General features: G+C 28.9%; 1 protein-coding gene and 1 pseudogene across 2 annotated transcripts; both read left to right on the forward strand.

The window, feature by feature from the left end:
- Nucleotides 1-1,069: 1,069 nt before the first annotated feature.
- On the forward strand, nucleotides 1,070-6,307 carry PHD4 (PHD finger superfamily protein). Of its 2 annotated transcripts, XM_026125230.2 has the most exons (5): nucleotides 1,070-1,402; nucleotides 1,598-1,630; nucleotides 3,578-3,806; nucleotides 5,114-5,246; nucleotides 5,729-6,246. In XM_026125230.2, exons 1-5 carry the CDS (start codon nucleotides 1,312-1,314, stop codon nucleotides 6,011-6,013), a joined length of 771 nt encoding a protein of 256 aa, XP_025981015.1. In that variant the 5' UTR covers nucleotides 1,070-1,311; the 3' UTR covers nucleotides 6,014-6,246. The 2 variants fall into 2 exon arrangements, with proteins under 2 accessions (XP_025981015.1, NP_001237867.2); NM_001250938.2 differs by lacking the exon at nucleotides 1,598-1,630 and having other exon boundaries at nucleotides 1,150-1,402; nucleotides 5,729-6,307.
- A 5,707-nt stretch (nucleotides 6,308-12,014) lies between these two features.
- On the forward strand, nucleotides 12,015-16,535 carry LOC100797681 (solute carrier family 25 member 44-like; annotated as a pseudogene).
- The last annotated feature ends 796 nt before the right edge of the window (nucleotides 16,536-17,331 follow it).

The following is a 17,331-nucleotide window of genomic DNA, read 5'->3' on the forward strand; positions in this document are numbered from 1 at the left end:
ATTAAAATGCATATCATATTATTAATAAATGATGAAAGAGATTATTTTCAAAAACATTGAATTCATACATTAAAATTAGTAAAAAAATTAATGATTCAACTTCTTTGATTCAAAAATATCAAATTCGTGTATTAAAATTATTAAAAAAAACAAAAGATTAAAATACCAATTTATTATATTTATAGTAATTAAAAATTATTTAATTTTTTCTTTAAATATCAATAAATTCTATAACGATTTAATAATACATGTATTTAAATATGTTAGATGTCATGTCAATATAGTCGTTAATAAGACATTTAAATGTATATTATATTATTAATAAATGATGAAAGAGATTATTTTCAAAAACATTAAATTCATATATTAAAATTAGTAAAAAAAATTTAATGATTCAACTCCTTTGATGTATTTTTGGATTCGTTTATGTTGACATGCATTCAAATATGTTAATGTTAAGTAATCATTAATAAGATATATTTAAATGAATATTATATTATTAATAAATGATGACGGAGATTATTTTCAAAAACATCAAATTTGTCTATTAAAATTATTTAAAAAATAAAAAATTAAAATCCCAATTTATTATATTTATAGTAATTAAAAATTATTTAATTTTTTCTTTAAATATCAATAAATTCTATAACTTTTAATAATACATGTATATATTTAAATATAAATTGTCAAAATAATTAATGACATGTGATATCGGAACATATGTCATACATTTACTTTATACATTATTTTAGAGATAGAATGATACACTAACTATATTTTTTAAATTATAAATAATTTTATTAATGATTAATTTTTATTGAAAAATCTAATTTACCAATTAGTAAATATTTAGATTAAAGTTTTCAAAAGTAATTTTTAAGTTCCGTAAATTCGGACTCGCCCGGACTAGTAGCCCTAGTACCCGAGTCCGCAAGACGCACTTAATTATTCCCGATTCAAATCCGTATCTAAATCCAAAAGACGAAAAAAGGGGCATAAAGAAAAAAAGAAGAAGAAAAAAACGTAAGCGGGTTTAAGTGTTGAGTTTGCAACGGACTCGATGGGCTTTATCAAATCCGGTTAATACAATCCAATTCTACTCGATTCAAGTCCGGTTAATAAAAAAGCCTGTGCAGTGCAGTGTGTACTACACTATGTGATGTTGTAGGTGTGTGTGTTGTTGCACACTCTCCACACTTACACAGAGAGAAAAGAGAGAGAAAGAAAAGGATCAAATAGTTAAAACCTTTGGTTCTTTCCCTCCATAGTTCCATTTTTCCATTCAACAACACAACACCTCAGACAGACATCATGGAGGCAGGTTACAATCCTCGTACCGTCGAAGAGGTCTTTAGGGATTTCAAGGGTCGCAGAGCTGCTTTGATTAAAGCCCTCACCACCGGTTCTTACTTCTACTTCTTCTTTCTTTCTTCTTACCCTTTTTTCCATTTTAAATTTTCTTTTTTCTTTTTTCCTTAACTTTCAAAAAAATAAAAAAAAATCTTTTTTTGACACCCTAATGTTTGATTATTTGGTTCTTTTTTTCCCTCTCATTCTTGCATGTCTAATTGAATTGGTTTCTGTGTGGTTCCTTCAGATGTTGAAGAGTTCTACCAGCAGTGCGATCCCGGTAACGTTTTTTTTCGTAGAAAAGAAAAAGATTGTATTTTTATTATTTGTTTTGGTCTGTTCATATTTTGTTTTTTCCCCCCTGTCTGGAACATTGAATTGAACTGATTTCTGAAGTGGAGAGTGGAAATTGTGTTTTTGTTTGTTTCAATTTGAAGAGGAATTTGAATTTAGTTGAGTGTTGAGGCCGTGGGGTTTTCGAACTTAATTTTTCGAAAGTGTACTTTCATGGTTTTGTAAATGGCTACTGGAAGTTTACACACACACACACACACACATATACAATAAGCGAAACTGTAAATTTTTTTTGTTCAATATGGTCATTTTGTGGAATTTTGTTTCTTTTTATTATTAGTTGTTTTAATGTACCCTGAACGGAAACCCAGAAACTCAATTGCAATGTTTTTTGTAAGCGGAGTTTATATTTTGTTTGTTTCAATATGAAAAGGAATTTGAATTTAGCTGAGTATTGAGGCTGTGTGGGATTTTCAGACTTAAATTTTGAAAGTATGGAAAAACGCTGTATACCTAATTTGCTCGGTTTCTCAATTTCGTAAATGGCTACTACTTGAAGTTTTTGTTTTTCTTATCTAATAAACGGTACTATATTTTGTTTTCAATGTGGTCATTTGTGAATATCTATTTTTGATTTTTTAGTTGTTATAGCTTTAATGTAGCATGGACTGAAGCAGTCATATGCTACCACAAATGGGAAGAAACTCTAGTGCAAAATTTTCAGTTAGTAGCTTTGAATTTTGGCTTGCATCATTATGTTTAATTGTACATGGGCCCGTAAACTTTGTTTGAAATATGGAGAATTAGGTTTTTGTTAAATGGGTTCACTCTGCTGTTTCTTATTAACTTGCCACCCTTCCTTTCATATGAATTACATTTGGTGGGTCACAATAAAATGCTAAATTTTATTTGCATTGTAGATTCTTTCTGGACCATTTGTCCTAATCCTTAACCCTCCTGGGAAGTATGAATATGACATGATGTGGAATGAGTATATGCACCTCTTTTGTGTCTAATCATTTGTTTAATGTTAATGGACTTGAGATTCACTTTCAGTTAGGTATGATTATTCAAGGGATGTGCAGATAACCATTGGGTTGGTCTTTATGGAATGCGATCAAGCCATATTATGCAGATCATATAGTTACATATGGGAGTTGGAAATGGTGGTATTTGAAACAAAATGATGAGAAAGGGAAGGGAAGGAAGTTTATGAGTTTGTTTGGATGTTTAAAATTGTCCAAATTGGGGGAGTATTAAAAGGTTAATACAAATTTATGGAAGACTTTGGATGTGTGGATTATGTGAGGCCATCTTATGTTCCTCCTCTCGTGCAAAAAAAAAAAATTCAAATCCAAAATTTTTACCCAAAATCTGGCATATGATATGCAAGTTTTCATGTGCAAAATGTGAGCTAAAACATAATATGCAAGTTTTGTTGATTTTATACTCTGGTACTTTTTAGCCCTACTGCATAATAGTGAGAAAATCTGAATAGAAGGGGAATGTGTAGGTTACTTGAAATTTATAGATACTTTTGATTTCAGAAGATAGATGGGTTAGGTGAGGGATTTATTTTGACTGGAATAAGGTCATTAATTAAATATGAAGAATACCTGTAGGGACATTTTAACTCATGATACTGGGTTTAGTCTTTGAGGTGACCTATTTTCTCGGAAACAAATTTCAGACATCTGTTTAATTTTGTTTTTCTGTGTATCCAATATAGTACCTAATATGAATCTTTTCTTTTTGGGTATTTTATCTACTAAGTGATGGATAAAAGTTGTTTCACCATGCTACCATATTGGCATAGTCCAATTGCTGATTATAGTATTGCTATAGCATTTAATGTTTTTTGTATTGTTGAAATTTTTGTTGAGACTTTAGATATTTTATTCAACTTATGTGAGCTTTGTGAACTGTGATGCAGAGAAGGAAAATCTTTGCCTTTATGGATTTCCAAGTGAGCAGTGGGAAGTCAATCTGCCAGCTGAGGAGGTGCCCCCTGAGCTTCCAGAGCCAGCATTGGGCATTAACTTTGCCAGAGACGGGATGCAAGAAAAGGACTGGCTGTCTTTGGTTGCTGTACACAGTGATGCTTGGTTGCTTGCTGTGGCTTTTTATTTTGGTGCTAGGTTTGGATTTGACAAGGCTGATAGGTACATATTTTCTTTTCTCTTCAATATGTATATGGACTTAGCTGATTATTATTTTTTCTCTTAAGTGATGCATGTATTTTGATTTTGGGCAATATTGTTAAATGGGGATGCCATGCTGGAATGGCATGGCAGATTTTTTGCCAACCGCCATGGCAATTTGTGAAGAAAGCCCCGTTATGGTGGCACCAAAGGCCACAATGCCATATTTATGTGGTGGAATTTTGGCCTTCGGCCATATTCCACCATCCGCCATTGGTGACACTGATCTTAGGTAGCTTAGGCTTTGACCAACTGTTTGTATCATTGGACATTGTTTTCACATCATTTATAAATTTTAAACTCAAGGATGGTTTGAACCTATTCTAGAAACATATTTCTTTTGCTGTTTTGTTTGCATGTAAGTAAACAGAGTATTAGGGTAAAGAAAGAAATGATTACACACAAAAGAGGTACATGCATAAGCAATAAAGATAAGAGTAGTAGGAAGTATCTGATTGTGTAGTACTGAATGTCCTTAATTGCCTCTTGTAATGTTGTCTACCTTGACAGTTGCTACTGGTTTTCAGTATGGTGTTCTTTGGCTCATTTGAGGAAAAATGAACTGAGTTGAAATAATATGATTGTGTTGCGTTGTTAATGGGATTCTGGTTGGTGTCTTTCTTTATTACTAGTGTGGAACCCATGTTATGCACATGCTGTTTTTTGTCTTGTTATTTGTGCAGCTCAATGGAATATTTGATGATGTTTATTAATATAAAAATATAATAGTTAGTACATGGGGTTTATGAGTTCTGATGGCACAGACAAAAGAATATTGCACTCGGTAGAGCTGGATATAACTTGAGAATTAAGGCTTTGGTGAGAGATAACACTGGATCTGTCTATGTCAATATCAAATAATATATAAAATGTTAACTAGGTAGTTATTTACTGTTTCCCTATAATTTCTTTCCTTTTAGTAGAAAATCATTTTTTCATTTCCTAGATACTCTTGCTTGTAATGTTGTACGGCTCGTGTTTTAAGTTGTATTAAGTAGAGAATCTTTTGCTTTTGAGAACAAGAGTAAACTTTCTATACCTGGCTTGAATTCAATGACCTAGCAGTTCTAATACTGTTTACTGGATTTTGATGTTTTTTTCTTCCTTCCTGCCCTTAGTTTGTCAACAGTGCTTCAGTTTTAGTTTGTCAACAGTGCTTCAGTTTGCATTCTTTTGTGACTTATTATTGATGGTTTTACCTCTCTATGTTGTAATTAATTTGAGAAGTTGTCATCTTTCAGTAATATCTATTTCTCATCTTCATGCAGGAAGCGACTATTTAATATGATAAATGATCTTCCGACAATATTTGAGGTTGTTACAGGGATGGCCAAGAAACAAGGAAAGGAAAAGTCATCAGTTTCAAATCATAGCAGTACCAAATCTAAGTCAAACTCTAAGGTAAGCAAGTCTGAAAATCAAGCTGCTCTCACTAGCTGTAGTCTGCTAAGTATCATATAGCTTTTAGCAATGAAGCTAGTTCCTAAATTTGTGCATGTTTGGATACTGATTACATTTTAGAAATATTTATATTTTGTTTATTTTTTTCAAAAGTTCTCTTGGAAAGCTAGAAAGGTAAAGCATTCCTCCCCCTTCCCCCATCAAAATATGCTTATAATCACATTTTGTTTTATTTAATGATTTCAACTTTAGGTGTGTTAGCAGGGGTTTCTAATTCAGGGAAAGGGGGATGAACTATTTAAGTGATTGTCCTTTACTAAGTAGTGTGGTACGTTGTTTTTTAGATGCTATCATTTGAACTAGGAGGGGAAAAGTATTTTGGGAGCCAAAAAAGTCTTTCACTATTTGTACTGTGATTTGGTTTCTTATTGGTATTCGACTATACATTTTGTTAATCTCTTTTTGGGTTGACAAAAATGCAGCGAGGTTCTGAATCAAAGTATACAAAAGCAATGCAATCAAAGGACGAGGATGATGAGGGTGGTGCGGGTTTGGGTTTGGGTTTGGAAGACGAAGACGAAGAGGAACATGGAGATACCTTGTGTGGGGCATGTGGAGAGAGCTATGCTGCTGATGAGTTCTGGATTTGCTGCGACATCTGCGAGAAATGGTTCCATGGAAAGTGCGTGAAGATTACCCCTGCAAGGGCTGAGCATATCAAGCAGTACAAATGTCCTTCTTGCAGCAACAAGCGAGCTCGACCTTGACAAACATGGCTAGGATGGTGGTGACTATAATCTTGGCAATTTTATGACTACTAATTTGTTTAGTAGGTCAAGTTTATTAGTCTTGCTGTGAATTTCAGGTATATTGTTTCAGATGTTACATTAGGTATATTATGAGCTGCTGTCGATTCATCTACCATTAGGATGTTTATTTCATAAGTGGACTTGAATGTTGTTCTGTTATGTGTTTCTTTAAATTTTATGTAGCTGTGTAACTGTGTTGTGTCCATAGCTTATTATCTGCCGTGGTGTAATTCTGCTCTATTTTTTTTTTTTTGGGATACATATATATATTTTTTAATTCAAGTTCTAACTCATGTTAAAGATGGGTGAAACTTGAGACGGGAAGAATCTACTTGATAGTAGAACAATTACTTGCTAGCTTCATTAAATAACACGTTAAAAAATCAAGCATTAAATATTGACTATTTTTGTTTAAATAAAAACTAGAGAATGACTTAGTTTTATTTACATTTAAATAACTTGCAAATAGGTTTTTAAAGATAATTATTGATAATTTTTGTTTTTAATGAGTTAATTTAACATGATATGCACGTTTATTTTTAGTAATTTAAATTATGTAAGTATTTTTATTTTTTGTGTCACGATAGCAACTTTACCAATTATATTTACAATGTATCGTGACTTTGGAGTCGCCATAATCTTTAATCTTTTAACTGTAGCCTGTAGGTAACACCATAGTGCAAGATTTAGTTATTTTAATCTGGGAAAAAGGCTATAGGTCTATTTATTTTTTATTTAAGGTGAGTAAAAGTTTAGGATGTACTTTATTCAAATTTATTGTATATACAATTCTATTTTTCTTAGAAATAAATTTAAATCTGGCTTAGAAATTTTCTTTTACTAATTCTTAATAAACCATGAATACTTTCTCTGTGAGATATAACAAGATCTCGGTTTTGGATTTTCACTCAATACTTTTGCTTTTATAAATATATATAATGTGTTTTTTAACTGTTTATAAATATTATATGAAAGTATTGAGTATATCTTATTAAATTAAATGCTTTAAATTGTTAACTTTGTTATTTTTTATTTATCCACTTTTTTTAAAACAAAAGTTTCTATTTTTATCTGTAGCTTTGAAAAATTAAGATAACATTAATTTAATATGAAAAATGTTGTTATACATAATGGAGATATGGAGTGGTTGTTGATCATTTTAGTGTTTGGCAGTGGAGAAAAGAAGACACCAAGTTGAATATTCTCATCCCCTGACACGTACTTGGATTCCAATGATAGGGTCATAGGTAGGCTTGACCAAGTGGTGATGGAATGGAATTTGAAATATGTTAGAGTATCCGGTGACTGGTCTTCAAATGGCATTTCGCGAATGGATCGAAGGGGTGTATCTTCTGCGTTCGTCCGTTGGATGCGTCTCGGAATGCATGTCCCCACAAATTGGCAAAATCCAAACATGCACTTCCAGATAGAATGCAACTTTCTTTACCTTTTGGTACCAAAGTTTTTGGCATCTCTGTATAGGTACCTATATATCTATATCACTTACATTTTACTTATGTAAAATTAATAAATTGATAAAAATTATATTAATTAAAAAATTTATTATAAGTAAATTAAAAATTTATTCTTAAATAATTTAAGCATCCTCTCTTAATATTAAAAATAATCAAACATAACATTAATTCATGTAAACTTAAGTTATAAATAAATAACATTACAAAATAATCATCTAATATAATGATTTTTAAAGTTAATATTTTAATCGCTTAAAAGAATCTCTAATTAAATTTGGACATTATGTAATGACGATATACATAAATTTATTATTCTTATTTAGAGTGAAGCAAATATAATATAAGATATGATCTAATACCATCTTGTTACCATACACAAAATGTTGTTTGGAAGCATATGAATAATATTGACCACAATATAAAAATGCTTATTTGAAATAAAATCAATGATAAATCCTTAATAGTCTAATAACCTTAATTATGACATCAACATTTTACAAAAAAGTATACACATAATATAAATTATTTATTTAAGTAACATATTTTAATTACATTAATATATAATATATTTGACATGTGTGGAGCAGGGTGGGGTGGGTACTATACTACTCACATATGCGTCCATTTTCACAAAAAATTGCGGGCAAATATTGTTTTCATCCTTAGTCTTAATAAGTGAGTAATTATCTTCTCCGCTTGCAAATACTTTTGCAAGTACTCATAGGGTCCGGATCGATTTTGTCATCCTTGATTAGACATTGCTCATCTCAAAATTAAGATGAACAAGATGAAAGTGTGCAAGGAGGAAATTTTTTTTTGTATTGATAAAATAGCTTTACTAGGTCTTGGATGAATGCTCAACCCAATGAAATACTTGCATACATGAAGTTATATTGAATTAGATTGTTAAATTGGACTTAGCCATGGTGATTTAAAATAACTTCATTACTATTGTTTTGGTTTTCACTAAGAATATCCTCAATCAATAGTTGAAGACTAATTCCTTTTGAAATGTAAAAATAACTAAAATGACTTTTGTCTTTTCCATCCATACATATGGTCATGAGTCCAAACCTTGATAATATCTTTAAATAACTTAATTATCAATCAAATGTGTTGGTATTTATTAGTGTTTCATTACTATTTTGTTTAAATAATTTACATACTCATTTTTCTTTCTTTCTTGTAATGAAAAATACTTACCCTATGGAAAGTCCCTCAATCTTGGGAACAAAATGTGGATTAGGCGATTCACTTTAGTTAACTATAATGTTTAAAAACTTTAAATCTTTCTTTTCATTTTGCATTACTCCTTTCACTAGATAAAATTGTTAAATTTCTTCACATTTCAAATTTTTAACCAAAGGACTTCTTATTTGACATCCAACTAATTCTTTCCCACTAAATTAACCCATTTTGGAATAAAATAATACTTATAGCTGTGACTCCATACTTAAAAGAAGGATTGAATTTGAGACCTTAATTAAATGGTCCAAATCCCGAACTACTTATGTTAGTAACTTTTAGTTTCACATTTCATTTTAAATATAAAGTAGATCTGGAAAAAAATATATCATGTAGATCTTACATGTACAACTATTTTTTTTATATACTCACACATACAATTATTAATTCCTTAAAGAAAATAAAATAAAATATATAATTTCAATTTGAAACCCTAATGTTAATAATTACCCCCTTCGTCCTTAAATATAATATTTTTTTAAATTTTATTTATCTTTTTTTATAAGACTCTTTTTAAGTTATCTTTTGTATTAATTTTTTTTACCCAAATATCCTTTATTACTTTACAATAAATAATGTTATATATTTGAAAGATAATTTTTTTGTAAGGATTGAATAAGATACATTAATTGATCAGGTGTAGTGGAAAGAGAGATTATGAGTCCCAATAAAAAATTCTGAAACCAAAATTTTAGGATTTCGAATGAAATTCGGTGCGGAGTTATATAGTTTTAAGGATAATTAAAAAAACTGGAATTGAATTTATTCATTAATTTAATTTTTATGCTTGATGGTCGATTTGAAATTAAAATAACAGTTTATAGTAATTTTAGAGAATTATAAATTATTTCATAACTTATTTTTAATATATTCTTAATTAACATTATATTTAAAAATTATCACTTTCACATCTAAAAAGTAAAGATAGGAGTGGGCATGAATATGAGTAATCCTGTGTGAATTGACTCATCCCATTCTCTACTGTCTATTTGGCTTAAGAAAAGAAAGTAAAAAGAATGTAGGTGAGTGAAAGAAAAAGGACTAAAATAACTCATGATTTTTTAAGTTGTTTAATTAATAAAAGAGAAAATAAAGATAGAAATACGAAAATTATTTTTGTTTTCTCTTTTTTGTTTATATGAAAAGTGAAAAAAAAAGTGTGTAAAATGAGATAAATATTCTAAATAAGAAAAGAGATCCACGTTAATTCTTTAAAAAAAATGGTGTAAATAATTCTTCCATATTTTTCCAACCTCCAAATAATTGAAGTATTGCTTCCTGACTTGTTTTCCTTCTATTCTCTCCTTTTGAGTTGATTCGTTGTAACTTCAAACTTGCCGGACCCAGCCAAATAATCATTTCCGCCCTTCTCAAATTAGTGTTTTAAATAGAGTAACGTTTTTGCTAGTCAAGTAAACATAAAACAAATCAACTAAAATTTTGTTAGGTTGATTGGATTTGGATTAAGAACATAAAATATTTTATCAAAAATCAATTCAACTCAAATAATTTAGTTAATTAATTAATTTGGGCCAAACATTTATCAAACTTAACCTGATTCATGGTCATTCAGAACTAGTGATGTTAAAATGAGTTAAACATGACATACTAGTCCAATATAATTAAATTAATTTATATTTTATAATAATAATAATAATAATAATAATAATAATATTTAAGCTATTTAATTATTAGTATATTAAATAAATTTTAAACAAGAGACATGCCATTAATTTAATTATTTCTATTTTATCAAATAATAAAATTTAAACTACATTTAAAACTCTAGTTTTACGCCGAAGTCTTTTCATAACTCAAGCATAAAATATTAAAATATATAAATTTTATATTAAATTCTAAAAAGGCTTAATTAAAATCAAAATTAAAATTTCAATTCCATCTTTCAAGCACATTCTCGAAGAGTTCATCGATCACACGTTAACAATGTCAAATTGCCACTAACAAAGATTGATGGAGAAGAAACATTGGGTTCAGATAGGCAGTGGAATTGTATTTACAACATAAAACGAAAAATAGAGAGAAAGAAAATTAACATATAAAAAAATTGAAAAAGGTTGGACTTTTTGTTTAGGTTGGATTTTGGAGCTGAAGAGTGAAGAGTGAAGAGTGAAGACCTTCCAATGTGTTAGTAGACCTACGTCCTTTGAAGACCGTAAAAGCCACATCCCCTATCCTTCCCACCATCTTCAAGAGGAGAGTAAATCGTATCACGACTTCTAGAGCACAACAACTTTAATCATAAGAGATAACTGGAAATAAGTGTCCTTCAAATAAAGCTGAGCAATTTAATTCATTAATAATAAAAAATTTACAAGATTAGCTTATAAGAATATCCCGAGAGTGTACTTTTGGAGAAAAATGAAAGGGAGGATACATTTTTACTTTTAAATTGTGATTATTATATAACTTATAAAGATAAACAAAAGATTAGTCATTAAGTGTAGGTGTGTAGGTTGTCTATTTCATTTTTTAAAAAATATATTAATTTAGTTAACAAGTATTAAAAATGAAAATTTTACTCTCTTTCATTTTCTTTCAAAATATCTACCTCTCAAACATATAAATGTTTTTCTCATTGTTACCAAAGAAATTATCTATCACTGTTATTTGATTAATTATATTATACATGAACTTTTTTTTCATCTCATTTTCACTACAATTTTTTTTAATCTTTATATGCTTTGATGTTCTCTCCTTTAGCCGATCTCTCAGCCAAGCGAAATGTGAGAATACCTACAAAAGAACTCTAATGCCAAAGTGAATAACACTATCTTTGGATGGGAGAATTTATTATTCTCAAAAATTTTAAATTTTAAGAATTTCAAATATTTCATTAAAATTTTATTTTTAAAATTGTGTTTGAATAAAAAATTAAACTTATGAGGGTGAAAAAAATGAATTAAAAAAAGAAAAGATATGATTTATATGTTAGTTATACACGTTCCTTCATGAGTCAGACAGTGTTTTTTTTTTTGTTGAAGAAGAATGTAAGAAAAGAATTTTAATTTTATATTTTTAGAAGGAAATTGAAATTTCAGAGTTATTTAAAATTTTGTTTTAAAATTTTAAAATTTTAAATTTTTTAAAAAGAAACATCCAAACAATGACTTCTAGATTACAAAAATTCAAATTGTCTGATAAATTACTTTCCTTATTTAAAATTCTCTAACAAAACACACTCTAAATGTTTTAGATGTATTTTTGGTATGAATGAAGACATGCTTTTGTTATCTGATTATACTCTGCTTATAGGCATAACAGTTACCGACTTGATAATTGTCGAGTTAGTGTCCACTATAGCTGTGTGGAAAAGATGGATTACACGTTGGTTGACCGAGTAGCTAACATGTTCATTACGGTACATTTCACAAATATAATCTAAAATAAATTAAATTGAGGGACATTTTCATTTTTAGGAATGAATATAATAATTTTTATCTTTAAAAATTTAATATATGACCAATCCTAAATTTTGTAGAGACCAAAATAGTATTTGAGTCTGTTCTCAAAGATATAAGAAAGGTTGCTCTTTTCCTTTTCAGCTTCGAGTAAATAATTGTTATTTTTAAAAATGAGATCAAACATAATTTCTGATACGTACAAAAAAAAGTGAATAATGTAAAAAAAAAAAACATAATTTCTGATAAACTAATAGTATAAAAACTGTTTTTACTAATAATGTATACGTATGCAGTACTAGCGGACCTAGGTACAATTTAGGGGTGCAGATGCACCCGACTTTGTGGAAAATGTAAGGATGTAGTTAGTGCTATTATTTTTTTTTATCCCCTATTTTTGTCATTTAACCCATTGCTTATAATTTTTTTCTTTTATTAATTAGTTTCTTTTGCATGTTTTGTTCCTTTTGGTGGACATTTCATTTTTCTTTAGAATGAAAAATATGTTTTGTCTTAACTTTTTTGAAGTTCGGATTTAGTTTCTTTATTTTTTTTTTTTCACTTTCCGTCTCCTAATTAATGTTGAAATGTGTATCACTTTTGCTTCTCAATATTATTTAAATAACACTTTATAGAACAGCACAAAGTGGTTTAGATAACGTTCTAAGTATTAAAAGTGATTTATTTCAAAATTAAGGACGAAAAATAAAAATTATTTTTTTGAAAGATTAAAATTGAATTTCTAAAAATTTAGAAAAACAAAACATATTTTACTTTACTATATATTTTATTTTCATATATATGATAATAAATATTATTTATTTTAAAAATATTTTAGCCTGTTGACCCGCGTCTTGAATCTGTCACTGTTTTTATGTGCATTAAACTCTTGTTAATATACATATAGTCAGAATATAAAAACACTAGTACTGTATTATATTAATAATATAGATCAATTTCTTAATATGATTGTCATATTTTCAGTTGGTAGAAGAAAGTGACTTAATATATATATATATATATATATATATATATATATATATATATATATATATATATATATATATATATATAACTGTTAAATTTTATAATCTATATCACCGTAAGTCTAATCATTAATGTTCTTTTTTAGGAAAAAGATTGTTGGATACTAACCTAGTTAATATTTTCTTCTAAAAATATATATTTAATATCTAGAGAAGAAAAGATTGAGAAATATAAGTAGAAGAATACTTTTTTTTACTCAAATATATACAACGATAGTTATTTTGTGTGATAGACTTAAATATAAATAATTTTAACCATTGTTATCATATTTAATAATATTATTTTCAAAATATTTTTCATTTAATTGTAATTATATTTTTAATATCTCTTTTTTTATTTGAGATTAGGAGTATTACAAGAATAATTTTATTTTATTTGAGATTAATAAAATTAAATTATGTCAACTAACTTTTTTAATTAATATAAAATTAATTATTTTTATTTATATGTGACTTTGGAGGAGCACTAGTAATACATTCTCTAATAGTAATAGTATATTTTTTAACACACTTAATCGTGAGTTAAAGTTAATTGAAAATTTTCAAATTCAAGAAAAATATTCCTTAAAAGTGTGACCCTAAAAATACTATAATTTTCAATAAATTTTAATTAATAATAAAAATATATTCAAAAGATTATTAAAAAATGTGTTAGTAACATTTATCATATAAATATTAACAAGTAGTCCTCCCTAAGTTTTTTTTTTCCTGGTATTCAGTGGGACTAAAAAGCCCATTCCCTCATAACTTAAATATGATCAAACTTAATCAACTTTTCACTAAGTAAAAAATCATTTAATATTAATCAATTTAAAATATAATTTTTTCTAAATTTATTTAAATTTTAATCCATTAAATATTTTCTTTGTTTGCTAATCATATATTGGTACTAAATAACTTTCGTTAAAAAAAGGTGATTAACGTTCATCTTACAGAAGATAAGTATTCTTCACTTAACATATTTTTATTTCATATTCAATTTAGAATTCAAATTTAAATTATTTGATTAAGGTATACATTAATGACTAAAATAAAACAACCAAAACGAATTAAAAAATGATGAAATTTATAATTTAACTTAATAAAATCTTATTTTGTCGCCTATATAGCGAACGTGTCAATTTCGCTTTCTTCACACGTGTCTTTCGTTTCCTTCTGAGTACACTCACACCCAACCCAGATTCGTTGCAACTCCATCGATTCTTTCCTTCTCGTGTACGTCCTTTTAGCTACACTAGCCTTAACTTTCTTCCCCTCGTAAACCCTTTTTCCTACTAAAAGCTGCAACAAACGAATCAAAGTAAGTGTCCAAGTCCAACATGTGTTCGACTCCAACAACAACCTAAGAAGATTCAATTTCAGAGTCCCAAACCCAATCTTACGCGCCGAAAGAAATAGAGTGGCACATGCTCGACAAGTCAAAGTTCTTCTTCCTCGGAGCATCCTTGTTCTCCGCTCTCTCCGCCGCCCTCTACCCCGCCGTGGTCTTAAAGACACGTCAGCAAGTGTCCTCCGCCAAAGTCTCGTGCGGCAACATGTCGCGCGCCATCATGCGCTGCGAGGGTTTCCGAGGTTTCGGCACTTCCTTGATGGGAACAATTTCCGCACGTGCGCTCCACATGTCTTCCCTTTGAAGTCACAAAGTCCAACGTTGGCACCGCCACCGTTCACTTGGGGTTTTCCGATACCTCGGCCGCTACCATAGCTAATGCCGCCGGAGGCTTAGCTTCCGCATGCCCGCACAATTGCTGTGGACCCCAGTTGATGTCGTGAGCCAAAGACTCATGGTCCAAGGAAGCAACAAAAGTAATTTAAATCTAATCCATGATCTCAATAATTCTGAGTATTCTGAGTGTTCTTTTTTATTTTTTACTACATAATTTAGTTGGTGATTAATTTCTGTTGTAGGAGAATTTAGTTGCTTATTTTTTAGGAAAGTTTTTTTTATTAATCACATTTTTTTTAAATTTATAAACTTAAATTTAAAATGTTATTTAAAAAAATCTAATATCAATTTCACTCAAAACATTCCAATTTTGATTTTTTCCCTTGTTTAAAAAAGAAAATTTCTTTTTTAATCACATTTTTTATATAAAACTTGAATTAAAAATTTTACTTAAAAGATCTAATAAGAAAATAATCAATTTTATGTTTATGATGTGCTTATTTAAACTATTTTTACTTAAAATAAATACTTTTATATTTTTTTTGAAGAAACAAATTCTATCTACTTATTAAAAAATGTATTTTTATAATAAGTGTTTATTTTAAAATTATTTTTTTAAAATTTAAACAAACTCATCCAAGACCAGTTTTCACCCGAAACAACCACATTTTGATATTTATGAGTGCTTATATTTAGTATAAAAAAGAAGATATTAATTAGTACCTTTATAATTTTATTGAAACACATGAAATTATATTATTTATGATTTTTTGACTCTTATTATTTCAATAATAAATATTATTTTTTTATTTTTAATCGGTATTTTTTGGATACTGATTAATAAGACCATAAAAAACAAAATTAACAGCAAAACAAATTACATGTAGTTTAGAAAATTTTATCAATAAATTTTTAATTTGTATTAATGACAAAAGACTTTGTCGTTTGATTTTGTCTCTAATTGTTTAAGTTTTTTGTTTATAGTGTTACAGGAATGGTTTTGAGGCATTAAGGAAAATTCTGGGTGTTGATGGGCCAAGGGGGTTTTACAGAGGCTTCGGGGTTTCGATTGTGACTTATGTTCCCTCTAACGCGGTTTGGTGGGCTTCGTATTCTATGGTGGTTGTGGTAACTCTAATTTTGGACGCGATTCCAAGGTGATTGTGGGTGTGCAATGGTTGAGTGCGGTTATGGCTAGTGGGGTTTCGGCTGTTGTGGCTATGCCACTTGACTCGATCAAGACAAGTTAAGAAAGAAGCACGGATATTCTAGTCTCTTGTCATGTTTGATGTCTGACATGATATCAACAACGACACTCATGTCTAAATTAAATTTGATGTGTTTGACAGATATCACATGTCTGTATCTGTGTCGTATTCAATTTTTGTGTTAGTGTGGATGCTTCATAAGCTGCAAGTGTTGGATTCAGAAGAGATTAAGGGACAAAGGAGGTCACTGACTCTTGTGCAAGTGGTTCGGAATTCGGTGAAGAAAGGGGGAATCTTGGGTTGTTACAAAGGATTGGGACCAAGGTGGGCTTCGATGTCCATGTCTGCGGCAACCATGATTACTACCTACGAGTTCTTGAAACGCGTGTCTGCTAAGAATCTAGATAGATTGACTGTGTAGTAATTCTAGCAGTAAAGATTTTTTCTTCTGATGCGAAAACTCTGAAGAGGGAACTTCATAGTCTTGGAAGTTAGAGCGACATGAATAAACCTTCTTCCTCCTAAGGGATACTTTCTGCAGGAATCGAGCTTGTGCAGTATTTTTTATACACTTTCAAACTTTCTGGGCCAAGCACTCTTCCAACAGATCAAATTCTCCTTTTTTTTTTTAATAATCATGTTATTGGTATATAAAATTCATATGATTAATCTTCTGACTAATGAGATTCTTTTTTTTTTCATCATGTATTTTTCTTTCACATGATTTAACTTTGAGATAATCTTGAGTGTAATATAATTCAAACCAACAATCTAATAGTAGACCAAACCCCTTTTAAATACTCTAGCCTTCAAAATAATATAGTAAGAATTGAGATGTAATTAATTTCATTCCATGTATTTTTTTTTTTACCTGGCCCGGTGGGACTTTTTCTCTTGAGAAGGGTCTTAATGATAACATTCAAGAGTTAATATTTTTTTTTTAAATGCCGTGAATATGGATGCTAAGATTATGCCTTGGTAAGACTTTTGGCAAGTTTATAATTTTTTTTATTAAAATAAACTTATTTGATAAACGAGTTTATTTTTTTAGTAGTTTCTTTTTCATAAGTTACATCAAGTAGTTTATTTTGATAAATTATTTGAAGTAGACTATGGAAAATAAGTTAACTTATAAATTATTTTTTTTTTCTTTTCAATTTTATCTTTACTAATTTATTTGAAATTCTATTTTATATTTTTATTCAATTTTAAAACCC

This window comes from Glycine max, chromosome 14 (genome assembly GCF_000004515.6).
Source record: "Glycine max cultivar Williams 82 chromosome 14, Glycine_max_v4.0, whole genome shotgun sequence".
In the NCBI taxonomy this organism is placed as follows: domain Eukaryota; kingdom Viridiplantae; phylum Streptophyta; class Magnoliopsida; order Fabales; family Fabaceae; genus Glycine; species Glycine max.